Below are 24,983 nucleotides of genomic sequence, written 5' to 3'. Positions count from 1 at the left end.
CTCATCTGCTTCTGGAAATCTCTGCTTGCTTAACGCTGGCTGTAGCCCTAGATCGATGCCAAATCCTTACCTCCTGAGAGATCCTCAACAGTGGAGCACACACATGCCCAAAGAGACTTTAGACGAACACCAGCGAACCTACAATGGTGAAGAAGCCTCTTCCCTAGCCGCACATTTAGTTATGTCCCCTGGTTGCATACTTGGCTCTGCTTTCCTAGGCATGCACTCTGATCAACCACAACAGTCAGCCCGGAGAGACAGTCCTGGCTCGCGATCCGGTGTGGGGTGAATACTAAGCTATATTGAAGCATCACATCACTTCATTATCCCCTATCCAGATTCAAAGTCGATAGTGGACCAATGTGTTTTGTGACCTACTACAGACTTACCCTTACCTCTATAAAAGTAACTCTATATCCAATTGGCAAAGGGACTCTACATAACGTTTACTTAATCTTGCCTATACTAGTACGCTTTTTCAGACTAGTACCTACATCTCCTATTTCGCAAACACAGATGACTCCAATGTAGGACCATTTGATTATCCATGCTGGGGACTTGGTACATTTTATAACATGGACTTATCTAGTTTCCAATTTATCTGATATTCCTGCCGATGGGCATAGGGCCCGTGCCCTGGTGTAGGAACTCACGATATAACACTGTTTTCTGCAGACCAGTTTCTAAGTCCCAGCTATTGTTGTTGTTTTTTTTGTGTTCTTATGTACCCTTGTTGACAGTTGTTACAAAAGCTTAACTTCTTAATTTTATTTACCTCGTTCAGAGCTTAGAGAAGCTTCACTGTACATTTATAATTTTAATTATCCACACAAAATTGAGCGGCTATAGAATCAAATGTAGCGTTTCTGTTGATCCAATAATATGAGGTAAATGTTAACTTACACCACTAGAGGGGAGTCTTGGCTTATATAGAAGGCCTAATGCATTTATATTCACCTTGCTAAATATTGATATAGCAGTTGTGCTCCTTGTTATGTTTAATACAGTCAATAGGGCACAATATTCTACAATTGCCACAGGAGATGGTAGTAACTAAAATAATAGTGAAAGCTTAATATTTTTACATGTCTAGAGATTATATTGCTCCTTTTTTTCTCTCTAAGTTCAAAAGGAGGTCCTTTGGGACTAACTTACATCTAGTAAATACCATTAGTATGGGTTCATTTGCTTAAATTGCATGTGCTATCTGGCCTAGACATATGTGTAACAACTCTACCTACTGGCAAACAGTTATATATGCCTTTTGTTCATATATTTCTTATAATACTCCCCACAATCTTTAGATTATCCGGGTATACATATTGCAGAGCTTGCAAGTAACATGGTTATACTCATATAAATAGGCCCGGTGCATTAATTCAGATACCCTGCCTATGATTAACTGCATACAGGTTTGAAGCAAAGGCTTATTTTCCCCCTTCAAAGAATGGTTCTCAGCTCCTCACCAATAGGCATAATCTTCAACGGTAAATTCATGGTTCACATTTAAATAGTTTTATATACTGCTCTCACAATCCTTTTATTTTTTCTAACCTCCTCCCCTCCTCCCCCTTCCCCCTCTTACTAATGTACTCTGGAAACACCTAACTGTGTCCAGAGGTTAACTACGCGGCTTCTCTTACCAATGCCGCATTCTTACCTACTGTTACTCTTTGAATAGTAATTTCAATACAGTTATTAATACTATTCTCACCTTGGTTTGAACATTTTACAGTCACTAAAAAGTTAAATGAGGTTCTTAAGTTCAGGATCCAACAGTGGTCCTATTTATTGGTATTAACCTCCATTGTCTTGATTATCCAGAGAAGTGGTCCAAAAGTGGCCTCACTTATCATGATGGAGGTATGCAGAATATTAGGCACAATACCTATATATTGTTATCTACTTTAGTTCTTCTCAGAAATGTATGTTCTTCACCTGCATTGTCGCTTGTTATTTGTATCCCAACACTGTCAGTGTGTTATACCGTTACATACTCCATGTATGCCTTCTCTTTTAAACCTCAATAAAAAATATTTAAAAAAAAAAAAAAAAAAAAAAATTAATGTCCTCCTAAAGTACTTGTATTACCAATGCTGCTTCTTTGTTCATGTTGAAATAAGTACGGGTTCTGCTTTCATGTACTGTAGTAAATTCTATGTTTTAAACCAGGCCTGTTTTTTGTACACAGTATTTGTTACATGTATGTGTTTCAGTTAGACCTGTTGGCCAAGAAAGAGTTTTTTTTTGTTTGTTTTGTTTTTAATAAAAAAAGAGGGTTACAGGCCTCTTAATGATAATGGTGGCAAAATGTATAACACTAAAATTAATAAAGATTTATATTTGTTTTCAAAAAAAAAAAAAAAAAAAAAAAGAATTCAACTAAAAATGTATAATTTATATGAATCCTGAAAGAATTTTTGGGTTTCATGTTCCTTTAAATAAAGGGACAATAAAGTCCAAATTTAAAATGACATGCTCTATCTGAATCATGAAAGTTTAACAACTTTGCTTTGTTCTCTTGGTATTCTTAGTTGAAAGATAACCCTAGAAATTCGCATATTAGCCTACCTAAGCCCTTGACGGTCGCCTCTTACCTGAATACATTTGACAGTTTTCACAGCTAGAGGGTGTTAGTTCATGTGTTTCATATAGATAACACTGTGCTCACGGACAAAGTTATTTAAGAGTCAGCACTAATTGCCGTAAATGCAAGTCTGTCAAAAGATCTGAGATAAAGAGGCAGTCAGCAGAAGCTTAGATACAAGGTAATTACAGAGGTAAAAAGTGTATTAATATAACTGTGTTGGTTATGCAAAACTGGGGAATGGTAATAAAGGGGTTATCTATGTTTTTAACAATAACATTTTTGGTGTTTAATGTCCCTTTAAGTGTAGTAAATATATGTTGGCAGTTTTATTTTTCACCCTCTTCCTGAGTGTGAGTGCAGGCAGCATGCTTCACAAGACTAACCCTGCCAAACATCTTTCTTTATAATGTGCAGTTTATCTTTTTTTCTGTTAAAACCAAACAATGGCTATTTGGTTAGCACATTGGCAGTGGCAAGCCCTATCATATCTAGTGTCAAATCCAGATTTAATCCTGAAAATGAGGAAAGTGTTGGGTGAAGTTTGATTAAGTATAGTTCAAACTCTGGCACTGATGTATGGTTTGTACACACTTACCATTTGACCTCTTTAAATGATCTGTCAGTATCATTTCATATTAGATCCTTATCCACAACTATCATCCCATACTATTTATACTATTCTGTCTTTTAGGGTACCGTGTGTTGTGCGGTCCTCGTACACCGATACCCTTTACATATTTTGCTTATATATATATTTATGTGTATTATCTCTGTCGGGTACCCTCTTTGCACTTATCTATATTTTGAAATCTCTCTGCATATGGTAAAAAGCTTCAGCAATTCATGGGGGTTATAAATATACTAATAACTTATAAGTAGACACATGTAGGTTTATATATCTGTTTTGAAACCATGGGAATCTTAGGAATTTATAGTTTTCCATTCATTTATTTACCTCAGATGTGATCCCATAATGTTGTTGTCTTTCATTATATGTATATGGCTGGGTATACATAATTTTGATTTTCTAATTACAAATGCAAAATACCTGTGATTCTCTATATGACGTATATTTTGTCATATTATGAATTCGGATAAGTGTCTAGTCCCTATCCATCATGCTACGCAACATTAATTATACAATGTGGAATTTTAACCCTATTTTGTTCAATCTGTATATATATATTTGTGTAATAACCTTGTTTAAATGAACGGTGAGTCTGATGAGTCAGGGGTTAATGAGGAGGGTTCTATCCTCCCTGCAAATCAACCAATACCTGAGTAGTACACCCTTTTTAAACTACCCTAGATCCGATGTATAACAGGTTTATGATTACGGCCACAAGCCGAAACTAGTCAAGCCATTCGGTTTTATCTGTTTTGTATTTTGGTGCTATGGATTTTATCCTTTATTGAATAAAGTTTGTGGATTTGTTAACCTATTGAGGATCTCTGCACCTCTTTTTGCTTTTTTCAAACTCTGGTGTTATGTTAATCTGTTGCAATTCCTGTTAGTTATTCTATTTAAACCAAACTAATGGATAATTGAAGGGGATATTAAACGCCAAAAATTTTATTGTTTAAAAAGATAGATAATCCCTTTTATTTACCACCCCCCAGTTTGCATAACCAACATGTTATAGAAATATCATTTTTACCTCTGTGATTACTTTGTATCTAAACTTCTGGTGACTGCCTCCTTTTCTCAGATCTTTTGACAGACTTGCATTTCAGGCAATTAGTGCTGACTCTAACTCCACGTGCATGACCACAATGTTATTTATATGAAACACATGAACTAACGCCCTCTAGCTCTGCATTTAGATAAGAGGTGGCCTTCAAGGGCTTAGAAATTAGCATATGAGCCTGCCTAGGTTTAGCTTTCAACAAAGAATACCAAGAGAGCAAAGCAAATTTAATGATAAAAGTAAATTAGAAAGTTGTTTAAAATTGTATGCCCTATCTGAATCATGAACATTTCATTTGGACTTTACTATCCCTTTTTAAAGGGACTGTGTAAACCAAAATAAATATGGGCTATTTAACCCCTTTACGTTGTTGGGACATTCCATAATGGCATGGAATGTCCTACCTTATAAGGCGTCCTGCAGCCTCCCCCTTTTGATGAACACAAGATTGGACCGGTGACAATGCTTCTTACTCCCTTTCCTCACCGGACTGAACTTCTCACACACTTCTTTGAAAAAACAATCTTCTTGTAGCCAGGATCAAATTTTACATAGAAGTGTGTCAGGAATTTAGTTCACTGTGTGCAGAAGCTGATTTCAAGCAAATTGGCTTCTACAGACAGACACACTTAACAGAGAGATACGTGAGTTACAGGGATATGGAGATATATAGATAGGGATCTATATCTAGATAGATAGACATAAGGAAATAGATATATACATTTTTTTATATTCACTTTTAAATTGTTTAATACACAATTTAAAAGGATACGAAAGCACAAAGAAAAAGGTATGTGTTATAGCATTTTATTCTTCCACTGTTTTCTTGCCTGCAAAGGAATTAACCACATAGTTAAATTAAATTCTAGCGTTTTACAAACGCTAGGCTTTACTATTGAAACAAATAAAGGGCACTTTCATTCATGAAGTATAAGATACTTCATGTAGAAAGCTCCTTTTATTTGATTCAATCGATCGCCGCTCTTAGCTTCTACAGCAGAGCACGGCTAAATAAAAATTTGGCTAAGGTGACGTTTTCACCTCTTAGCATATAGCTGCGCTGTAAATCTGGCTCCCATGGGCACCAAGCCGGATTTACCGCACGGCTATTGGCTAAGGTGAAAACGTCACCTCTTAGCCAAAAAATTTTTAGCCGTGGGCTGCTGTAGCAGCTATAAACGACAATCGATTGAATCAAATAAAGGAGCTTTCTACATGAAGTATCTTATACTTCATGAATGAAAGTGCCCTTTATTTGTTTCAATAGTAAATCCTAGCGTTTGTAAAATGTTAGGATTTACTTTCACTTTAAAGCTATTATTTACGAGACCACCCCTGGTAGTGTATGATAAGTGCATATCTTTTATCAACAAAGGATACCAAGGGAACAAAGTAAATATGAAAACAGTGTTCAAGTTAAAAAAAATATTTTTTTTTTTAAAAAGTACATCTTTGGTTATAAAAACCCTTGGCTTTGTAGAGCTCTCTGTGAAATTGGTTGACAAATCCATTTCTATTTTGTTTTTATTACAGATTTTCCACAGAGTGTGAAAACTGGGATCAGCTTTTAGAGGATTACAAGGCAAAAGCTGAAGAGATATCCAGGTTAGCCGTGATCTACAGAAGTTTTTTTTTATTCTGTATGTTAGTAATGGTAATGTTATATTTGTGATGCAACTTGATTGGAAATGTTGGTATAGTATTAGTAATACTGTATCTATTTCTCTTACGTGTGTTAGCAGGGGTTGAAAAATAACACTAGTTCTACTGTATGTCATTAATTAGGAGAGCAAAAGCTACTAGCCCACTCATTGGTAGATATTGGGAGAGGGGGGATCATTGTATTACTCATCCACTACAATTTCTTGGAAGTTCAGATTAATTTTTGTGTCTCATCCAACTAATTTGTTCTTGTTTGCAAATTTGTAGGTGAAGCTGGGCAAACAGCATGTTCCTTCTGGTAGTGGCCTGGGTTAAATGTTTGTGCTAGAACTGAATAAATATGTATGTTGGGGGAGTGTCCTTAGATTCCTAAAATTTTGTCTTAGGATCCATTGCTTAGCAAGGATTAAGGTACTTGCACGTTTTTTTTTATATGAAAAAGTTTACACTTGGGGAAACAAAAATTCAGGAAACTAGTTTCTCTTTTCTTGAAACTGTAGCAGTTAAAGAGACATACAGGTGAACAAATAAAATGTTTTAGCATTTATTATTGCCCAGTTGTTTGCGTTTAACTGTTTAACCACTGCAATATTCAATTTTTAACATGTATTTCAGAATATGATATAGGAGTTGGAGAGGTTTGGATTATTGGATAGTTAGCCATGATCTTTCTGTTTTACAAAGCTATTAAATCTATATTTCTTTACTATGTAAATTGTAAAATGTAATATTAAAAGACTCCTATTTCCTTCCTAAAATAGGAAGAGTCCACAACTTCATTCCTTACTGTTGAGAAATACAATACCTGGCCACTAGGAGGAGGCAAAGAAACCCCAGCCAAAGGCTTGAATATCCCTCCCACTTCTTCATTACCCCAGTCATTCTTTGCCTTTCGTCACGTTAGGAGCGGGCGCTCTGGTTGAAGTCTTGGTCTGCGGATATGACTTCTAAGTCCAGACTCCTTTCTCTTTCCTTAAAGGGAAAGATTTTATTTGGTCCAGGCCTGGACTCCATTATTTCTATGGTTACCGAAGACCAGGGTGCCTTCCTACCGCAAGATAAGAACAAGCGTAAGGGACGACAATCTTCTAACTTTCATTCTGACAAATCCCAACGAAAACAATCCTCCAAGCCCGAACAACACGAGTACTTGGAAGCTGGCTTAGTCCTGGAATAAATCCAAGCATGAATGGGCGACCCCCAATCCGGGATCGGATTGTGTAGGGGGCAGACTGTCTCCTTTTTTTCAGACGCCTGGTTCAAGGACGTACAGGAACCATGGGTCCTATAGGTGTAATCTCAGGGATACAAGCTAGGCTTCAAATCTCATCCGTCAAGGTGCAGATTCCTTCTCTCGAATCTGTCTACCTGACCAGAAACGAGGGATGCCTTTCTAGGGTGCGTTCAGGATCTATCCTCAGGAGTTGTCCCGGTGCCTATCGAAGTTGGGGTTTTATTCAAACCTTTTTGTGGTCCCAAAGAAGGAGGGAACTTTCCGCCCAATTCTAGACCTAAAGTGCTTAAACAAATTTCTTAGTGTCCCTTCCTTCAAGATGGAGACGATAAGGTCCATCCGTCCTTTAATTCAGGAAGGCCAGTTTATGACCACTATAGATCTGAAGGACGCTTACCTTCATGTTCCAATCCACAGGGAACACTTCCAGTTCCTGAGGTTTGCATTCCTGGACCAGCACTTCCAGTTCATTGCCCTTCTGTTTGGCCTAGCTACTGCTCCAAGAATCTTTTTACGAAGGTTCTGGGGGCTCTTCTAGCCGTTGCCAGAACTCCAGGGTATTGCAGTAGCCCCATACTTGGACGATATTATGGTGCAAGCACCATCCTTTCGTCTTGTGGAAGAATTCTCGGAGTCCCTTTTCAGTCTTCTTCGATCACATGGATGGAAGATAAACTTGGAAAACAGTTCTCTTATCCCAAGTACCAGGGTAGAATTCCTGGTTACTATAATAGACTCCATATCCATGAGGATATTTCTAAAAGACCAGAGACGTTGCAAGCTAACATCGGCATGCATTACTCTCCGGACCTCCTTGAGTCCCTCTGTGGCTCGGTGTATGGAGGTGATTGGTCTCATGGTGTCCTGCATGGATATCATTCCTTTTTGCCAGGTTCCGTCTCAGACCTCTTACAACTGTGCATGCTGATGCAGTGGAACGGTGATCATTCAGATCTGTCTCAACAGATTGTATTAGACAGCCGGTCGAGAGAATCACTCTCTTGGTGGCTCTGTCCAAATTATCTGTCCAGAGGGACATGCTTCTTAAAGGGACAGTCTAGTCAAAATTTAAACTTTCATTATTCAGATAGGACATGTAATTTTAATCAACTTTTCGATTTACTTTTATCATCAAATTTACTTTTTTCTCTTGGTATTCTTAGTTTAAACTAAACCTAGGTAGGCTCATATACTAATTTCTAAGCCCTTGAGGGCTGCCCCTTATCACATGCTTTTAAATTTCTTTTCAACACAAAGAGACTGAAAGTACACGTGGGCCATATAGATAACACTGTGTTCAGGCACAGAAAGTTATTTAAGATTTAGCGCAACACAATGCTAAATGCAAGACAATAGATAATAAACAGTCAGTCATGTGATCAAGGGGCTGGAAGAAGGTTCTTAGATACAAGGTAATCACAGAGGTAAAAGTATATTAATATAATTGTGTTGGTTATGCAAAACTGGGGAATGGGTAATAAAGGGATCATCTATCTTTTAAAACAATAACAATTCTATTGTAGACTGTACCTTTAAGACCATCCTGGGAGATTGTGACTACGCACGCAAGCCTATCAGGATGGGGAGCTGTTTGGGGTGCCAGGAAGGCACAGGAATTGTGGACTCGTGAGGCGTCCTCCCTCCTTATCATTATTTTGGAACTATGGGCAATCTTCAAGGCCTTGAAGGCTTGGCCACCTCTGGGTTTGTCACACTTTTATCAAATTCCATTCAGACAATATAACATCGGTGGCTTACATCAACCATCAGGGGGAACGAGAAGTTCCTTGGCGATGAAGGAAGTTTCTCAGATTCTGTAGTGGGTGGAGGCCCACAGCTGTTCGCTGTCAGCGATCCACATTCCGGGTGCGGACAACTGGGAGGCGGATTTTCTCAGTAGGCAATCCTTCCATCCAGGGGAATGGTCTCTCCATCCCGAGGTGTTTGCAGAGATATGCAGCAAGTGGGGGACGCCGGAGATACATCTCATGGCATCCCGTCTCAATACTAAGCTACCCAGGTACAGGTAGAGGTCGAGGGATCCCCAAGCGGATCTAATAGATGCACTAGCAGTGCCCTGGAGGGTCAAACTCATATCTTTTTCCTCCCATTACCGCTTCTTCCTCGAGTGGTGGCCCGCATCAAGTAGGAGCGGGTATCAGTAATCCTGATTGATCCATCGTTGCCGCGAAGGACATGGTTCGCAGATCTAGTGGGGATGTCCTCTTCTCCTCTGTGGAAGTTACCTTGTCGCAGAGACCTGCTGATACAAGGTCCATTTGTTCATCATCGTGGAGATTAAATACTTAGTCTTAGCCAAGAGATGTTTCTCTGGGAGTGTCATTGATACTCTTATTCAAGCTCGTAAACCAGCTACTTGGCATATCTACCACAAGGTGTGGAGGACCTACTTATTCTGGTGTGAAGAGCGTGGTTTTTCCTGGCAGAGAGTTACGGTTGTATCTTCTCTTTTCTCCAGGATGGGCTAGTGAAGGGCCTTTCTGCTATTTTCTTGAGGGGACAGATTTTGGCCCTGTTGGTTTTATTGCACAAGAGACTGGCTGAGCTTCCAGATGTGCAGTCCTTTGTTTATAGTGAAAGTAAAGTATACTAAATCGCTGTGTGTCATGAAAATACTTTAAAAAATAACTTAATATTCATCCTTTTTTTTTAAACGTTTTATAAATCATTTTGTACCTTTCAAGCTGCTAAACTTGTTCCTCCGCCTGCATGAATTTCTTTTACAAGATACGATGAGTCCACGGATTTCATCCTTGTGGGATATCGCCTCCTGGTCAGCAGGAGGAAGCAAAGAGCACCACAGCAGAGCTGTGTGTGTGTGTATATGTGTATATGTATATATATATATATATATATATATATCTCCTCCCTTCCCTCCCACCCCAGTCATTCTCTTTGCCTGTGTTAGTGATAGGAAGAGGTAAAGTGAGGTGTTAGTTATAGATTCTTCAATCAAGAGTTTATTTTAAAAGTAGTGCTGATAGTGCTGCTTTGTTCTGGGGTGTAGCCTAGACCAGATCAGTTTCTTCAGTAAAAAGAGAAGCATTTGGTGGCTTTAAAGCACTGGGAACTTGTGGGACATAATTCTCACTGCGCCTCCCATCTGCTGTTGCTGCCCTATCTAGGGGAAATATCTGAGGGATATTACTCGGTATTTTGCTTGTCATCCTCAGGTCCATGTAAGCAGTAGGACTTCACACGCCTGGGAGCTGCCTTTGCTGTCGGCAGATGGAGGTAAGTGACATATTTTTTATGAATGGGCATGGAGAAAGAACAGGACTCAGTAGAAGTTGGCCACTCACATTGGAAATGGGAAGCCCTTAGAAAACATATGGACTCTTTCCTCAGGTATGAGTTCTCCTTTCATAGGAGGCAATTATAGACAGCAAATTGTTCAACGTAGGGGTCAGAATGTCATGCCTAACTATGCCACGTTTGAGCTTAGACTCTTTAGGGAGACCTCTATAGAGACAGTAACGTTCTCCCGGCGATTATATTAAAACATGCCCCCCTGTGAGACTGATATTTCCCTAGGCGGGTATGTTTTACCACTTCTGACTTTAACTCATACGTCTTATGGCGGCAATCTATCACATCTCCCGGCGGTTTCAAAAGAAAGCATGACAACCGGGATAGGAGATGTCTGTACGGCTGTTTAAATGTGCAGGGGTACTTTGTGTATTAGTTAGTCCTAGGAGAAAGGTTTTTGTTTTTTTTCACATGCGGTTACAGTAGACATGCCGACCGGGAGCTGCCTGTATGGTCCTAATCCTTTTTCTAAGAAGGAACGTCTGTTTCATAATTTGGACGTGGTCTGTGCCTTGAAGTTCTACTTACAGGCGCCTACGGATTTTCGTCAGTAGTCTTCCTGGTTTGTCGTTTTTCCAGGTAAACGTAGGGGTCAGAAAGCTGCGGCTACCCCTCTTTCTTTTTGGCTGAAGAGTATCATCAGTTTTGCATTTGAGTCTGCTGTGGCTTCCTCATGGGCATTCAAAAATGATGCTTTTGTTGAACAGATTTGCAAAGCTGCAATTTGGTTGTCTCTTCACACTTTTTCCAACTTTTACAAATTTGATGCTTTTGCCTCGTCTGAGGCTGTTTTTTTGGGAGGAAGGTTCTTCAAGCAGTGGTGCCTTCCGTTTCGGTTCCCTGTCTTTTCCCTCCCGTTTCATCCATGTCCTATAGCTTTGGAATTATATCCCATAAGTAAGGATGAAATCCGTGGACTCATCGTATCTTGTAAAAGAAAAGGAAATTTATTCTTACCTGATAAATTTGTTTCTTTTACGATACGATGAGTCCACGGCCCGCCCTGTTTTTCTAAGACAGGTTTTTAATTTTGTTAAACTTCAGTCACCTCTGCACCTTGGCTTTTCCTTTCTCTTCCTAACTTCGGTCGAATGACGGGAGTGGGAATCTCTGCTGTGGTGCTCTTTGCCTCCTCCTGCTGACCGGGAGGCAATATCCCACATGTAAGGATGAAATCTCTGGACTCATCGTATTGTAAAAGAAACAAATTTATCAGGTAAGAATAAATTTCCTTTTTATAATTTTTTTTTTTGTGTGGATGTGTGGTGACTAATACCGCTAGATCATATTCATTGGTCCCCAAGTGGCGTCTCTAACTGGTCTATCTACGCCTCCGGGTTAAAGCACGAATGCGGCAGAATTCCCTCTGTATGTGTAGATGCGCATTCACGATAGCTGCGTGCAAAAAAATTGATCAAATGAAATTACAAGCAGAGGGTGCTATTGAGCGTGCGCAAAAAAATAGTCTGCATGAGAGCGAGCACAGCTCCATAAGTATACAGCAGGTGGGACCGCTCTCACGTATTAGACTATAGAAGCAGAAAGATCTCTGCTTTGCAAAGTGAGCCCTCTTATCTGATTTTTTTTTTTTTTTTTTTTCATGCAGATAAGGCAGTTTTACGTACTAAATCAGCTTTTCTTCCTAAGGTTGTGTCCGATCGCAACAGCAATCAGGAGATTGTGGTTCTTTCCTTGTGTCCTAATCCTTCTTCATCAAAGGAACACTTACTTCACAATTTGGATGTGGTTCGTGCCTTAAAGTTCTATCTTCAGGCTACTAAGGAGTTTAGACAATCTTCCTCTCTGTTTGTTGTCTATTCGGGGGAAGTGTAAGGGGCAGAAGGCTACTTCGAATTCCCTATCTTTTTGGTTAAACAGACAGTCTACACCAGAATTATTGTTGTTTAAAAAGATTGATAATCCCTTAATTACCCGTTCCCCAGTTTTACATAACCAACACATTTATATACTTTTTAACTCTGTAATTACCTTGTATCTAAGTTTCTGCAGACTGCCCCCTTATCTTAGTGCTTTTGACAGACATGCAATTTAGCCAATCAGTGCAAACTCCTAAATAACTCCATGGGAAAAGTTTTGCAGGCTGGGGTGCCCTCAGAATAGGGTCCGCCTCTTCCTTTTTGTTCCCTCACTTAATTAATTCAGTGTCTGGAGCTTGGATATAGTTTTCCCAACAGTAAGGAATGAAGCCGTGGACTCTCTCCCTATCTTAGGAAGGAATACATAATTTATGCTTTCTAGATAAATTCCTTTCCTTCCGGATAGGGAGAGTCAACAGCCCCCGCACATTTTTTTTTTTTTTTTATCTATGGGCGGTCCCCTATTTATTTTATTCTTATGGCACCATTTATATTCTAATGTTTCTCCTACTTTTTCCTTGTTCCCTCGGCAGAATGACTGGGGTAATGAGGAAGTGGGAGGGATATTTAAGCCTTTGGATGGGGTGTATTTCCCAACATTAAGGAATGAAGCCGTGGACTCTGGAATCTGGAATTTATCTGGTAAGCATAAATTGTTTTTGTTTGTTTTAGGCAGCTTGAGGAATCCAAAACCACGCAAGTTCCAACTACCAGTGAATGTTATATACAGACTTCTCAGGATAAGGTTATTCACAGCAAGCCTGATTATAGACGAATATTAAACCAGCAGGGGGAAGTATTTGACTGTATGGAAATTGTGGTAAGTCATTTATGACAAATAAAATTTTATTCAGACAAGACGGGTTATGTAGCTGCAGACACACAGGAAGTTTTATTTTTTAGAAATGGGCCCTGCTCTTTTTCTTCAGGCCTTTCTGGCCTTTTCAGTTACACTTTTAGTTAGCTTGTAGTTCTTAAAGAGACAGTCTATTCCAGAATTGTTTTTTGATTAAAAAGATAATCCTTTAATTACCCATTCCCCAGTTTTGCCTAACAACAAGGTTATATTAATATAGTTTTTTACCTCTGTGATTACTTTGTATCTAAGCCTCTGCAGATTGCCCCCTTATCTCAGATCTTTTGACAAACTTGTTTTTCAGGCAATTAGTGCTGTCTTAAATAATTTCACACGCGTGAGCACAATGTTATCTATATGACACACATGAACTAACGCCCTCTAGCTGTAAAAAACCTGTTAAATGCATTCAGATAAGAGGCAGCCTTCAAGGGGCTTAGAAATTAGCATATGAGCCTACCTAGGTTTAGCTTATAACTAAGAATATCAAGAGAACAAAGCAAATTTTATGTTAAAAGTAAATTGGAAAGTTTTCTAAAACTACATGCCCTATCTGAATCATGAAAGTTTTTTTTAATTTTGATTTGACTGTCCTTCTTTTTTTTTTTTTCTTGCGCTCTCTTCTTTTTTTTTTTCTCGCTCTCTCTCTCTCTCCTCTTTTTTTTCTCGCTCTCCCTCTCTCTCCTTTTTTTTCTCGCTCTCCCTCTCTCTCCTTTTTTTTCTCGCTCTCCCTCTCCTTTTTTTTTCTCGCTCGCTCTCTCTCCTTTTTTTTCTCGCTCGCTCTCTCCCTCTAGTACATACCTGTGCACTGTAGGTTATGTTTAATAGTATTATTTTTTTAGTTAATGCTGCATAATTTTGAATTGTATAGATAAGAAGCTTATCTTTTTTAAAAAAATCTATTCTTTTCAGTTGGATGAACTCCAGGAATCGATCCAGTTGCTGAATTCCTTTTTAGGAGATAGCTCTCAGCACTTGCAGAAAATGTCAGCACAACTTAGTAAGTCTGTATATATGCCTTGCTATGTGTTTAGATGTACAATTTATATCTGCTGTCACTAATTTTGTTTCTTTCTTCATTGTAGATTCCAGATCTTTCAAGCACCTGGAAGATTCTCCTTTTCGGAAATTTCTCAGAATGCCACAAAAATAAAATCTTACGAGTTGATATTTGTCCGACTTAGTGTAGCAGCTTACCGATCCCCCGCCCCTAAACTTTATTTGTATGTAATGTAAATATTATTGTGTACGTTAATAATTTTAACTGCTTTTGTGTATTTTAAACTTATGAATAAACTTGGTATAATAATCATATTGGATTATTTTATGGCTAAATGTGCAGATTTAATGCCTTCATGTGTGTTAGCTTGTATGTATTTAGTCCTTAAAGGGACACTGAACCCAAATTTTTTTTCTTTTGTGATTCAGATAGAGGATGCAATTTTTTTTTTTTAAACCATTTATTTATGTCCAACAATGAGTACAAGTTCCATGAAAACAAGAAGCCATGATTTTAGAGTTCATAAACAACCAACAGACAAAAAAAGAAAAACAATGGAGAGAAAATGATTATTAACCAAAATGACATATTACCCATCATGTGCATAATTGATAAAACCTAAGCCGTCTGCCTAACTTTTTATTACTCATTGTTGGAGTGTTTTATTTATAAAGATTAAGGAAAAAAGAAGAGGGAAAAGGAAAAAAAGAAAAAGAGAAAAAAAAAAAAAAGGAAAAAAGAAAATCCCGGATCTCTCATTCCCTCCCCAACTCACCACATACCCAACACCACTAATTCCGAATTCTTAAATGGGGAGATTAAGTAATCGATTTCTCTCTCAGGGAAAATCTTAATAAATGGTGCCCATTTGTCAAAAAATTTCTTTACATCAGGTTCATTGTCTATGTTAGTATTTTTCTGTTCTAAAACATATTGTTTCTTTAAATGATCCCTGATTTCAACAATGGTTGGCACCGACCTCATTTTCCATTTCTGGCAGAGCAGATATCTGGTGGCTAAGATAGATAGATTAACTAGTTTCTCGTTAGGCTGTCGCCCTATTCCAGATTTCAGACAGAATACAATCTGGAACAGGGAGAGAGGTATTTGTTCAATTTTAAGTTTACTTTTAAGCCAGTATTCCAGCTTGCTCCAAACATTGCTCACTCTAGGACATTGCCAGAACATATGAACTATGTCAGCAGCAAAATAAGAACATTTGGGACATTTATTAAATTGATGATTACGGACTCTGGGGCCTCTTTCCGGGGTGAAGTATGCCCTATGCAAGAGTTTTAAATGAGCATCACGCCAATTGAAGGAGGATGTTGTTTTTGTTACTTTATTAATTGACAATTAAATAATTTCTGAGTCAATATTGCTGTGTGGGATTAAAGTATCCCAGGACCCGGCCAGTTTTTCCAATATCGGGGTTGCTTTGGTAAGGTTCAATGAGTAGTAACATGGGGCAATAGACATGGAAGAATTTTTAGTTATCATTAACCAGGTTTCTAAGCTTCCCAAGGTCCAGTTCCATCCGATCTTGTGTACAAGCTCTGTAATATAGTGTCTTATCTGTAAATATGCATAGAAATCTTTATTTAATAAATTGAATTCATGTCTCAACTCCTCAAAAGATTTAATACATTTTCTCTCCTGATTGACAAAGTGAATAACCCTGTCCAGCCCCTTGTTATGCCATCTATTAAAGATAACTGAATCCAATCCTGGTTGGAAGTTCGGGTTTCTAGTTAGGGCAAGATGTTTTGACCCCATAGGGCTTATAGAGAGGGATTTAGATATTTTGAACCAAGCTTTAATCGGGTTTGAAATAGATTTAAGCTCCTTTATATTTCTGGGGAGATCTTTAGGGCTCGTGTGTGCAAGAGCTATTGGAGAATATGGGTCACATATATTAAATTCAAGGTCATTATTTAAGACATAGTTCTTAGTAGAAAACCAATCTGCTATTATGCGGGCCAAAAAGCAAAGATTATAAAATCTTAAGTTCGGAAGTGCCAATCCTCCCAGCTCCCTTGGCACCATTAGTTTAGCAAGGTTTATTTTAGGCCTCTTCCCCTGTCATACGAACTGCCCAATTGATGAATTCATTGAGCGTATGTCTCTCTCAAATAAAATTAAAGGGACATTCTGTAAAATATAAAGCAGTTTTGGGAGCAGGGTCATTTTAACTAAGGCTGAACGGCCGGATATTGAAAGTGGTAAATTTTGCCAGGCCTTAAGCCTTTCTTTGATAAAGCTTAACATTGGGGTTATGTTCATCTTATATAGATCTTTTAAATTAATTGGTATTTTGATTCCCAAGTATTTCAATGAATCTGTTACTACTCTAAAGGGTAAGTCTGTCTTACTAGTTTTATTTTTCCTGAGCCACATTAGTTCCGATTTTATCGCATTTACTTTGTATCCTGAGAATACCCCGAAATGGTCAGTGATTTGCAATAGTTTTGGAATATTTTGCGCTGTATTAGATATGTATATAAGTAGGTCATCCGCATATAGTCCGACTTTCATTTCATGCCTCCTAATTTTTATGCCCTCCAGTGAGTTCCTAATTCTAATTGCTAGGGGTTCTATGGCTAGGTCAAAAAGGAGCGGGGAGAGAGGACAGCCCTGACGAGTGCCCCTTTTTAATGCAATTGGTGGGGAGATATCATCGTTAATAATCAATCTTGTGGAAGAGTGACTATAAAGGCTCTCCACGAATTTAGGGAAATTCCCTACAATCCCGAACCTTGCTAATGAGAGAGTTAAATGTTTATGAACTACCATTTCAAAAGCTTTTTCCGCATCAAGTGACAAGATGGCCAGGTCCGGGGAGTCCTCTCCCCCCGCCCCCTGTGGGGTCTCTCCCTGAATATATTCCATAGTCACCAGTAATTCCCTAATCTTTGCAGACGAGTTACGATTATTGAGAAAACCAGCTTGGTCCGGATGGATTACTGTAGATAGAATAGCCTGGAGCCTAGTTGCTAAAATGGAGGAGAGTATTTTATAGTCTGAGTTTAACAATGCAATTGGTCTATAAGACTCCTTATATGTAGGGTCCTTCCCTTCTTTTAAGATCAAAGTAGTTAAAGAAGACGCAAAGGAAGATGTGGGTTGTTTATGAGAAATAAAGATATCATTATAAAGGTTTGCTAAATAAGGAACTATCTCCGACGATAAGATTTTATAGAGCTCATTGGGCAATCCATCCGGTCCAGCTGCCTTGTTCAAGGGGAGCTTAGAGATTATTTTTCCAATTTCTTCCCGCGTAATAGGGGCGTTAAGTCTAGCGGCCTCCTCGGAGGTAATCCTAGGAAAGATAATATTACTGTAGAATTCGGCTGCTTTATCTATGTCAAAGTCTGTATTAGTATAAAGTTGTTGGTAGTATTGGTGAAACAAATTTGTGATTTCATCAGAGCTAGAGAGATATTTCTCATTATGTTGGATTTTATCAATGTTAGAATTTTTGTTCTCACTTTTAATTAGTTTAGATAGCATTTTACCAGACCGATTACCGAATTTGTGTAATTTAGCTTGCAATCTAATCTCGTTATGTGTTTCCTGAGCTAGAAAAAAGGTATCTCTTGCTGCTTTAGTTCGTATGTACTTTGCCCAGTTTAGAGGAGTTCTATCTAATAAGTAAGTGTTGTAGGCATTAACCAGAGAATTATAGGCTTCCTTTTCCCTTGCTTTTTTTTTTTTATTTTGGATGATGGAATATGCTGTGATTTCTCCTCTGAGGACTGCCTTAGCAGTTTCCCAGAAGATATCTGAACGGTCCACATAATTGATATTAAATTGCGCATATTCCGTGAATCGATTCCTGAGCCACTGTTTAAACTTCAAGTCAGTAAAAAGGAAATAAGGGAAGAAAAATCGGAGGGTCTTTGATTTGGATTGTACCCAATTAAATTCAAGGGAGATAGGCCCGTGGTCCGATAGAAAAATTGGCATTATCTGAGATTTAATCTTTAAGGAACTCAGATGATCACTAATCAAGAATAAGTCGATCCTGGACAAAGTTTTGTGAGCCTTGGATAGGCAAGTGAAATCTTGTGTGTCAGGATTCTGATATCTCCAGATATCTCGCAGAGAAAGAATTTGTTTAATCTTTTTGACCAACTTAAAATCAAGATTATCCTTCTCTTTCAGAGGCTTAGAGTCTTTTCTAAGTCTGTCTATAGGGCATTGGGGGGCCATATTAAAGTCCCCCCCCAGAATTAAATAACCTTCCACACAGGAAAGAAGTTTAGTTTGTAATAAATCCCAGAATTCCGGGTCAGTTTTATTCGGGCCATAGACATTACAAATTGTATATTTTGTCTGACCTATTTTTACTTTGACTACTACATATCTCCCTCCGGGATCGGCCTCAGAGTACAGAATCTCTGCTTGAATTTTTTTGCCTATAAGTATTGCAACTCCCCTTTTCTTCCCTTGACTCGGTGCTACATAGACATCTTTTACCCAGGATGATTTTAGTTTTAATGACTCCTCTAAGCCTAAATGAGTTTCCTGTATTAGGCCAATATCCGCCTGAACCTTCGGCAAATGTGATAAGATTGCTTTACGTTTGATGGGGGAGGAAATTCCTCCAACATTCCACGATACAATTTTAAAATTATCAGGATTAAACGTCATATTTCTCTATGTATAAAGGAAGTGGTATTGGTGGAATGAGGAGGGACGAGAGAACCGGGCGGGAGGAGAGAGAAGAGAGAGGGGAGAAAGAGAAGAAGAGAAAAAAAAAAGAAAACGCAAAACCCCCACAAAAAAAAAAGTGGGAAAGGGGGTAAAAATAAAAAAGAGTAGGAGGGGTCTAGTTCCCCGTGGTTTATAGTCACTTCCATCATACTCTGCCTACCTAAGCTGCTAATTTGTAAGCTATATTTATGTATCTAAAGTCTTAAGAAGATTCTCCGCCATTTGAAGATCATCTGTAATGTGTGTTGTCCCATTTATTACTACCTTCAATTTTGAGGGATAGATAAGGGCCGCCCTACATCCTTGATGAATAAACTTAGAATAAATTGGGGCCAACTCTCTTCTCTTTAAGGCTGTATCTGCCGCAAAATCCTGAAAAATCAGAATTCTACTGTCTTCTATTGTAATTGGTTGATTCTTCCGAAAATACTGCAGGAGGAGATCTTTATCTTTATAATTCAATAATCTAGTGATTATAGGTCGCGGTCTCCTGCTAATGTTACTGTCAGGGCGTAGAGGTCCCATTCTATGGGCTCTTTCTACTATAATAGGTGGGTGTGTAGAGGGGATTTTTAGCGCTCTAGTAAGTGTGTGAGAAATAAAGGTATCAAGGTTTTCAAATTTTTTATTTTCAGGAAGACCTATTATTCTCAGGTTGTTCCGCCTAGAGCGGTTTTCGAGGTCTTCGACCCTGTCTAACAATTTTTGTATTATTTTAGCTGAGGTCTCTATTTTGGTGCTATGCATAGTTGCTTGGTCTTCTAGGTCTGAGACCCTCTGTTCTGCTTCTTGCAGTCTTCCCGAGAATTGCCTGCATATCAAGATTTTCTGGTAATAATGTCATATTACTAGGGTTTGTTTGTTCAGTGGCTGAATCGAGCACACCCTTAAGTTTCCTGTCTTTATGTCTTCCTGCCATATTTGGGGAAGGGTTTTTAGGGGAGTTAGAAAGGAATTTATCCATGTACCACGTGGTGTAAGTGAACAATTAAGTGCCACACGCGGGAGGGGGGGGGGGGGGGGGGGAAGGGGGGGGGGTGTGAATTGGGGGTGATGGATTGTGTGCGGGGAAAGGTAGTGCAAGTTGTGCCAATGAGGGAAGATGGGAAGTGAGGGGGTGTGTGTCTGGGGGCTACTGGAGCCCGGCGGTGCAAGGGGCACTAGGCCCGTGGTAAGTGAGAAAATTAAGAAGGTACAAAATTGATTTGTGTATTAATTTATAATGAAGAGTGAGAAAGTGAAAAGGAGAAAAAAAAGAGCAGAAGAAAATTTATAGTGGTAACAGGGAGCGTTCCTCTCGAAATCTCCTATGTCTAAACAGGAATTTAATTATCAATCGTAGTTGGCCCCTTTATCAGAGTTATCTTTTAATATGGAGGATTGGGGGTCAAAGTGAAAGAGAGAGGAGGAAACACAAGGACTAAAGTTGGTGGTTCTACTTGTGTAATGTTGTTACTAGTATATGTAGTATATTTTTATAAGAGTTGTGAACTACGTGTTTTCCCAGAGGCTAAAGCATTTTTTTGGTGAGCTTTTATCCCACCTATTGTGATTATGCAGTTCTATTTGTTGCAGATTCGTCCCTTTTTTTCTGTTTCCTCACTCCCTCTATAAAAAATCCTTCAGAGAGTCTGTAACCCCAGTATCTAAATTGGCATTCTCCCTCTTCTTCTTATTTGTATATGTTTAAATGGCGTAAGGAGGAGGGTGGAGAAATTGAATAGCAATTTTAACCTTTTCCCCTCTACTGAGCAAACTGTACAGAATGAGATAATAATTGTTTACAGTTCCTTGTACTCGGCTAAGGTTAGATCTATAGGTTCCTATATTTTCAAAATATATTAGGTTATATATACATATAGAGTATCCGTGTGTCAATAAGAATCATAGTATAATCCCCTGGAGTCGATACAGGCCAACACAGTACTTATACAGTTTATCTATTTTAGTTAAAGTTGAAAAAAGGACAATGGGTGCTCTGTACTTAACCTATATACTCCAGCAAAAGTTATGCTATACTTAGGCTGGTTTGTTGTCTTTCAAGGTTTTAATGCTATTTAGCACAGTGAAAGTAGATACTATGTATTTGCAGCAGATTGCTTTTTCTGTGTTATATCCTTTGCCCCTTCCCCTTCTATCCCCCCCCCCCTCTCTGTTGGGGAAAGAGTTTTGTTTACTCTTACTGTAGCTGATAACTCAGCCTGCAATCTTATGCCTAGATTAGAATTTATATCCTAGATGTATAAAGCAATAGAATTAAAGCATAGCTTATAACAATATACAAAGTCAGAAAAGAAAAAAAAAAAAAAACAAAGCTGCCGCCGTCTCTACTAGTCATTCAGTCTACACCTTTAGATGTTTTTAGGAAGACTTAGCGGTGCTCAAGTGGAACCTATGATTGAGAATAGTCACAGTTATATATGCAGTAGCTATTTCTGTGGTTAACTATTAAGAGTCCAGGCAATATTCAAAAAGCAGAGATCATCCAGGACTCCATGATGCCTTCTTCTATTTCCAACCCACGAAAAAATTCCTCACATATGTATGATACAGAGTGTGCAATTTGGGAATGTGATTATGATGTAGGTATTGCACACATCTGATTCAAAACACCCACTATGCAAGGTTTAGATTTTACCAGTGGCAGGGGAGCGTCTTTTCGTAAGCTGGGGTGAGTTAAATCTTGTTAGACTGAGTTTGAGAGTTACAAGGCTCTTCAGGTTAGAGTGTAAAATTCGTAAAGAGTCCAATAGAGCCTTAATCAAACTTTCTTTACTTGCTTTACACATTCAGGTCACTGCTAGCCCCGTATGGTTTATGAAATCAGGTATATCAAAAATATTTTCCTCCCCAAGTGCCCAATCCCCTGCTGCACTACGCAATCAGTCCCACAGACGTTGTACAATCCAGCCTGGCTGAGGAACTCACCCCCTCCTGCGAATCCAGCCTCCAGCCGGTCTCGAAGATGTCGCGCAGAGCGTTTCCCCACTAGGCACCTCTGATCCAACTTCTTGTCAAGGACTGCGCTCAACTCCCCCCGCGCAGCACCGGTGGAGGGGGAGTGAGCAGTACCGCGCCGGGCGGCTGTGGAGCGTAGGGACAAGCTGCACTTCCGGTCCTCACCTCCAGGCCGAGTTCAGCTCCCCCCCGCGCAGCACCGGTGGGGGAGGGAGCAAGACCGGTCCCAGCCGGCAGGGCCGCGAAGAAAAACAGCCGCAACCAGGTACCTTGAGGGATTAGCCTTGTTGTTTGTAGTTTGAGAATCTGAACTAGTGGGTGCAGGGGGAGGGGGTGGTAAAAAAAAGGAGAAACCAGCGTCTAAGTTCCGTTGGAGTGTAAAGGGATGGCAGCAGGGGAAATTGGGCTTGTTAGTGAAGGAAATAGTTCAAAGCAGTGGCATTACTTGGTACAAAGGAGGCCTTCTTAACTTGTAATTAGCTACGGTAGTTTGAGAGGTAGGTTTTGAAAACCAAGTAGCTAGCCAACGGGGGTCTGATAGTGGGATGGTGTGCCACTATCTATGGGTCCGGAGTGGATCTTGTAACTGTCCTGAGAAGGGCCCCTTAAAGAGGGGCTGGCGCGAGAAAAGTACCGCCAAGGTCCAGGAGACTGGAGAGACGAGCTCAGCTGCAGCTGTGTAGCTCCTCCTCCACCGGACAAGAGAATGCCAGAGGATGCAATTTTAAGCAACTTTTTAAATGTATTCCTATTATCAAATTTTCTTCATACTCTTGGTATCTTTATTTGAAAAGCAAGAATGTAAGTTTAGCTGCCGGACCATTTTTTGTGAACAACCTGGGTTGTTCTTGCTGATTGGTGGATAAATTCACCCACCAATAAACAAGTGCTGTCCAGAGTTCTTATCCAAAAATTGGCTGGCTCTTCAGCTTAGATGCCTTCTTTTCTTCTACAAGATACGACGAGTCCACGGATTCATCCTTTACTTGTGGGATATTATCCTCCTGCTAACAGGAAGTGGCAAAGAGCACCACAGCAGAACTGTCTATATAGCTCCTCCCTTGACTCCACCCCCCAGTCATTCTCTTTGCCTATGCTAGTAATAGGAAGGGTAAAGTTAAGTGGTGATAAAATGATAGTTTTTAGTTTCTTCAATCAAGAATTTTTTATTTTAAATGGTACCGGAGAGTACTATTTTTTTCCTCAGGCAGGACATAGAAGAAGAATTCTGCCTTGAGTTTGATGATCTTCGCAGTTGTAACTGAGATCCATATTGGTTCCCACAAAATTTGCTGAGGAGTACAAGAGAAATCTTCAGTGAGGGGAACGTTTCTTACTGCAAGCAGCATTAAGGTATGTGCAGTCATTTATATTCTGAGAAGACTGTTGTAGATCAGAATGGGCTCATTTCCCATGTTGGGAAGGGGTAAGCAGTAGTCCTGGTTAGGATGATACTGTAAACCTGTGTATAATTATCCTTGTGAGAGATTTCAACAGGGGACACTTATGGGCTATATATTTGAAGACACTGGGGCAGCCTAGAAACGCTAACTTTATTAAATATGGGACTTATCAGGGCTGACATTTTGTGATACTGAGGGGTCCACATGGCATATATGTTTATTAGATAACATTTATTAATGGCCGTTTTTCTTAAAACTGCTTCCCATGCGGTTGCTTAAGTTACTTGCACATCGAGGATGATGGGTGGGGCCTAATTTCACGCCTCAGTGCGCAGTTAGAGCTTGGAGAGAACAGCAGCCATTGGCTCCGGTTGGGACCAGACTGTGAGGCTGTTTTTCTGAGTGAGACCGGATCGTTTTCCCAGTCCTTTGTGGCAGGTAGGCGCCACAGTAGAGCTGTGGCGAGGTACAGGAGCAGTTATAACAATTTTTCTCTGCATAACACTTTTTGTGGGCTAAACACTTGAATTAAAAGGTTAACTCTCCTGTTTACTTGTGGTGCAATATCCGATTGCACATTAGGTTCACACATAATCGAAATTAATCATTTTGCATAACGTTTTAGCAATTTTGAAAAAACAGTGTACTCTTTTTATTCTTAAAGGTGCAGTACTCGGTTTTTTTTTTGGGGTTTTTTTTTGCTGATTGTTTTTCCTATATAATAAAGGTTGTTAACAACTTGTGCTGTTATTACTAGTCTGTTCAACATGTCTGACATTGAAGAAAGTCAGTGTTCTATGTGTTTAGAAGCCATTGTGGAACCCCCATTTCAAATGTGTCCCTCATGTACTTAAAGGGCCTTACATTGCAAAGAACATATTTTAGCAGATAAAAGTATGTCTCAGGATGGGGGGCGGAGCCTACACTCAATGCAGCAAGACTTGTCTCAATGAAGCTCTGTGAGCCTGAAACTAGTTATAAGAGTTTTTCACAGTTAAGTGAAGTTTCTTCTCAAAATTGGAAGCCATCTTAACAAGTTTCTATCTACGCAGTGAGTTTTGATACAGAAGAAGCACCTGTATGGCTTGTGGAGCGTAGGACTGGGGCTGCCGTATCATTACCCCCCCCCCACCCGAACTCCGGGGTTACGATATCCTAGAATAGGATAACAAGTGCAATCTTTCTCCAAAAAGAAGGAACCATCTACCCTAATAAGGCATCTAACAACAGTTTTAATAGCGATACATTTGAACTTAACACTGAAAATGGAGGCACTTGATAGATGGGAGCAGCGGATCACCCAGCTCATAGGTGACCATTTTAGAAGCCTGGAAGAAGAGTTGTGCAAGCTCCTTACAGTCTCACAACCTTTTGCAGAAACACCTTTGACGACTACAGACCGATCCATAGAGGAGCCTCATAGCGGATGTATACCTTTAACGGCAGACTCAACCAGTTTAGAGACCTCTCAATTTTATGCTCAGAAGAACTGCATGAGGGTTACCTCTATAAGTTCTACCCTTACTCCAAAAACCCAGATAGAGGGACCTTTGCTAACGGGAGCCCTGCCTGACACTGAAGCGCCAGCGCTACCTGCTAACTACCTACAGATGGAGCTTGAATCTGCAAAGGGCATGGAGACTCTCCCTGATCCACTATGGGACAACTT

At 39.5% G+C, this 24,983-nt stretch overlaps 1 protein-coding gene across 2 annotated transcripts in view; it reads left to right on the top strand.

Annotated features, from left to right (window-relative positions):
* Positions 1–14,549, top strand: part of DSN1 (DSN1 component of MIS12 kinetochore complex) — a 93,191-nt gene extending 78,642 nt beyond the window's left edge. For both annotated transcript variants that reach the window (XM_053717917.1, XM_053717916.1), the window contains exons 7-10: positions 5,812–5,883; positions 13,054–13,201; positions 14,150–14,237; positions 14,323–14,549. In XM_053717917.1, the coding sequence (XP_053573892.1) occupies positions 5,812–5,883; positions 13,054–13,201; positions 14,150–14,237; positions 14,323–14,390 (376 nt within the window). In that variant the 3' untranslated portion in view covers positions 14,391–14,549. The remainder of the gene's footprint in view (positions 1–5,811; positions 5,884–13,053; positions 13,202–14,149; positions 14,238–14,322) is intronic.
* The last annotated feature ends 10,434 nt before the right edge of the window (positions 14,550–24,983 follow it).

Source organism: Bombina bombina, chromosome 6 (assembly GCF_027579735.1).
Source record: "Bombina bombina isolate aBomBom1 chromosome 6, aBomBom1.pri, whole genome shotgun sequence".
Taxonomy (NCBI): Eukaryota; Metazoa; Chordata; class Amphibia; order Anura; family Bombinatoridae; genus Bombina; species Bombina bombina.
This window is presented reverse-complemented; position numbering and strand designations above follow the sequence as displayed.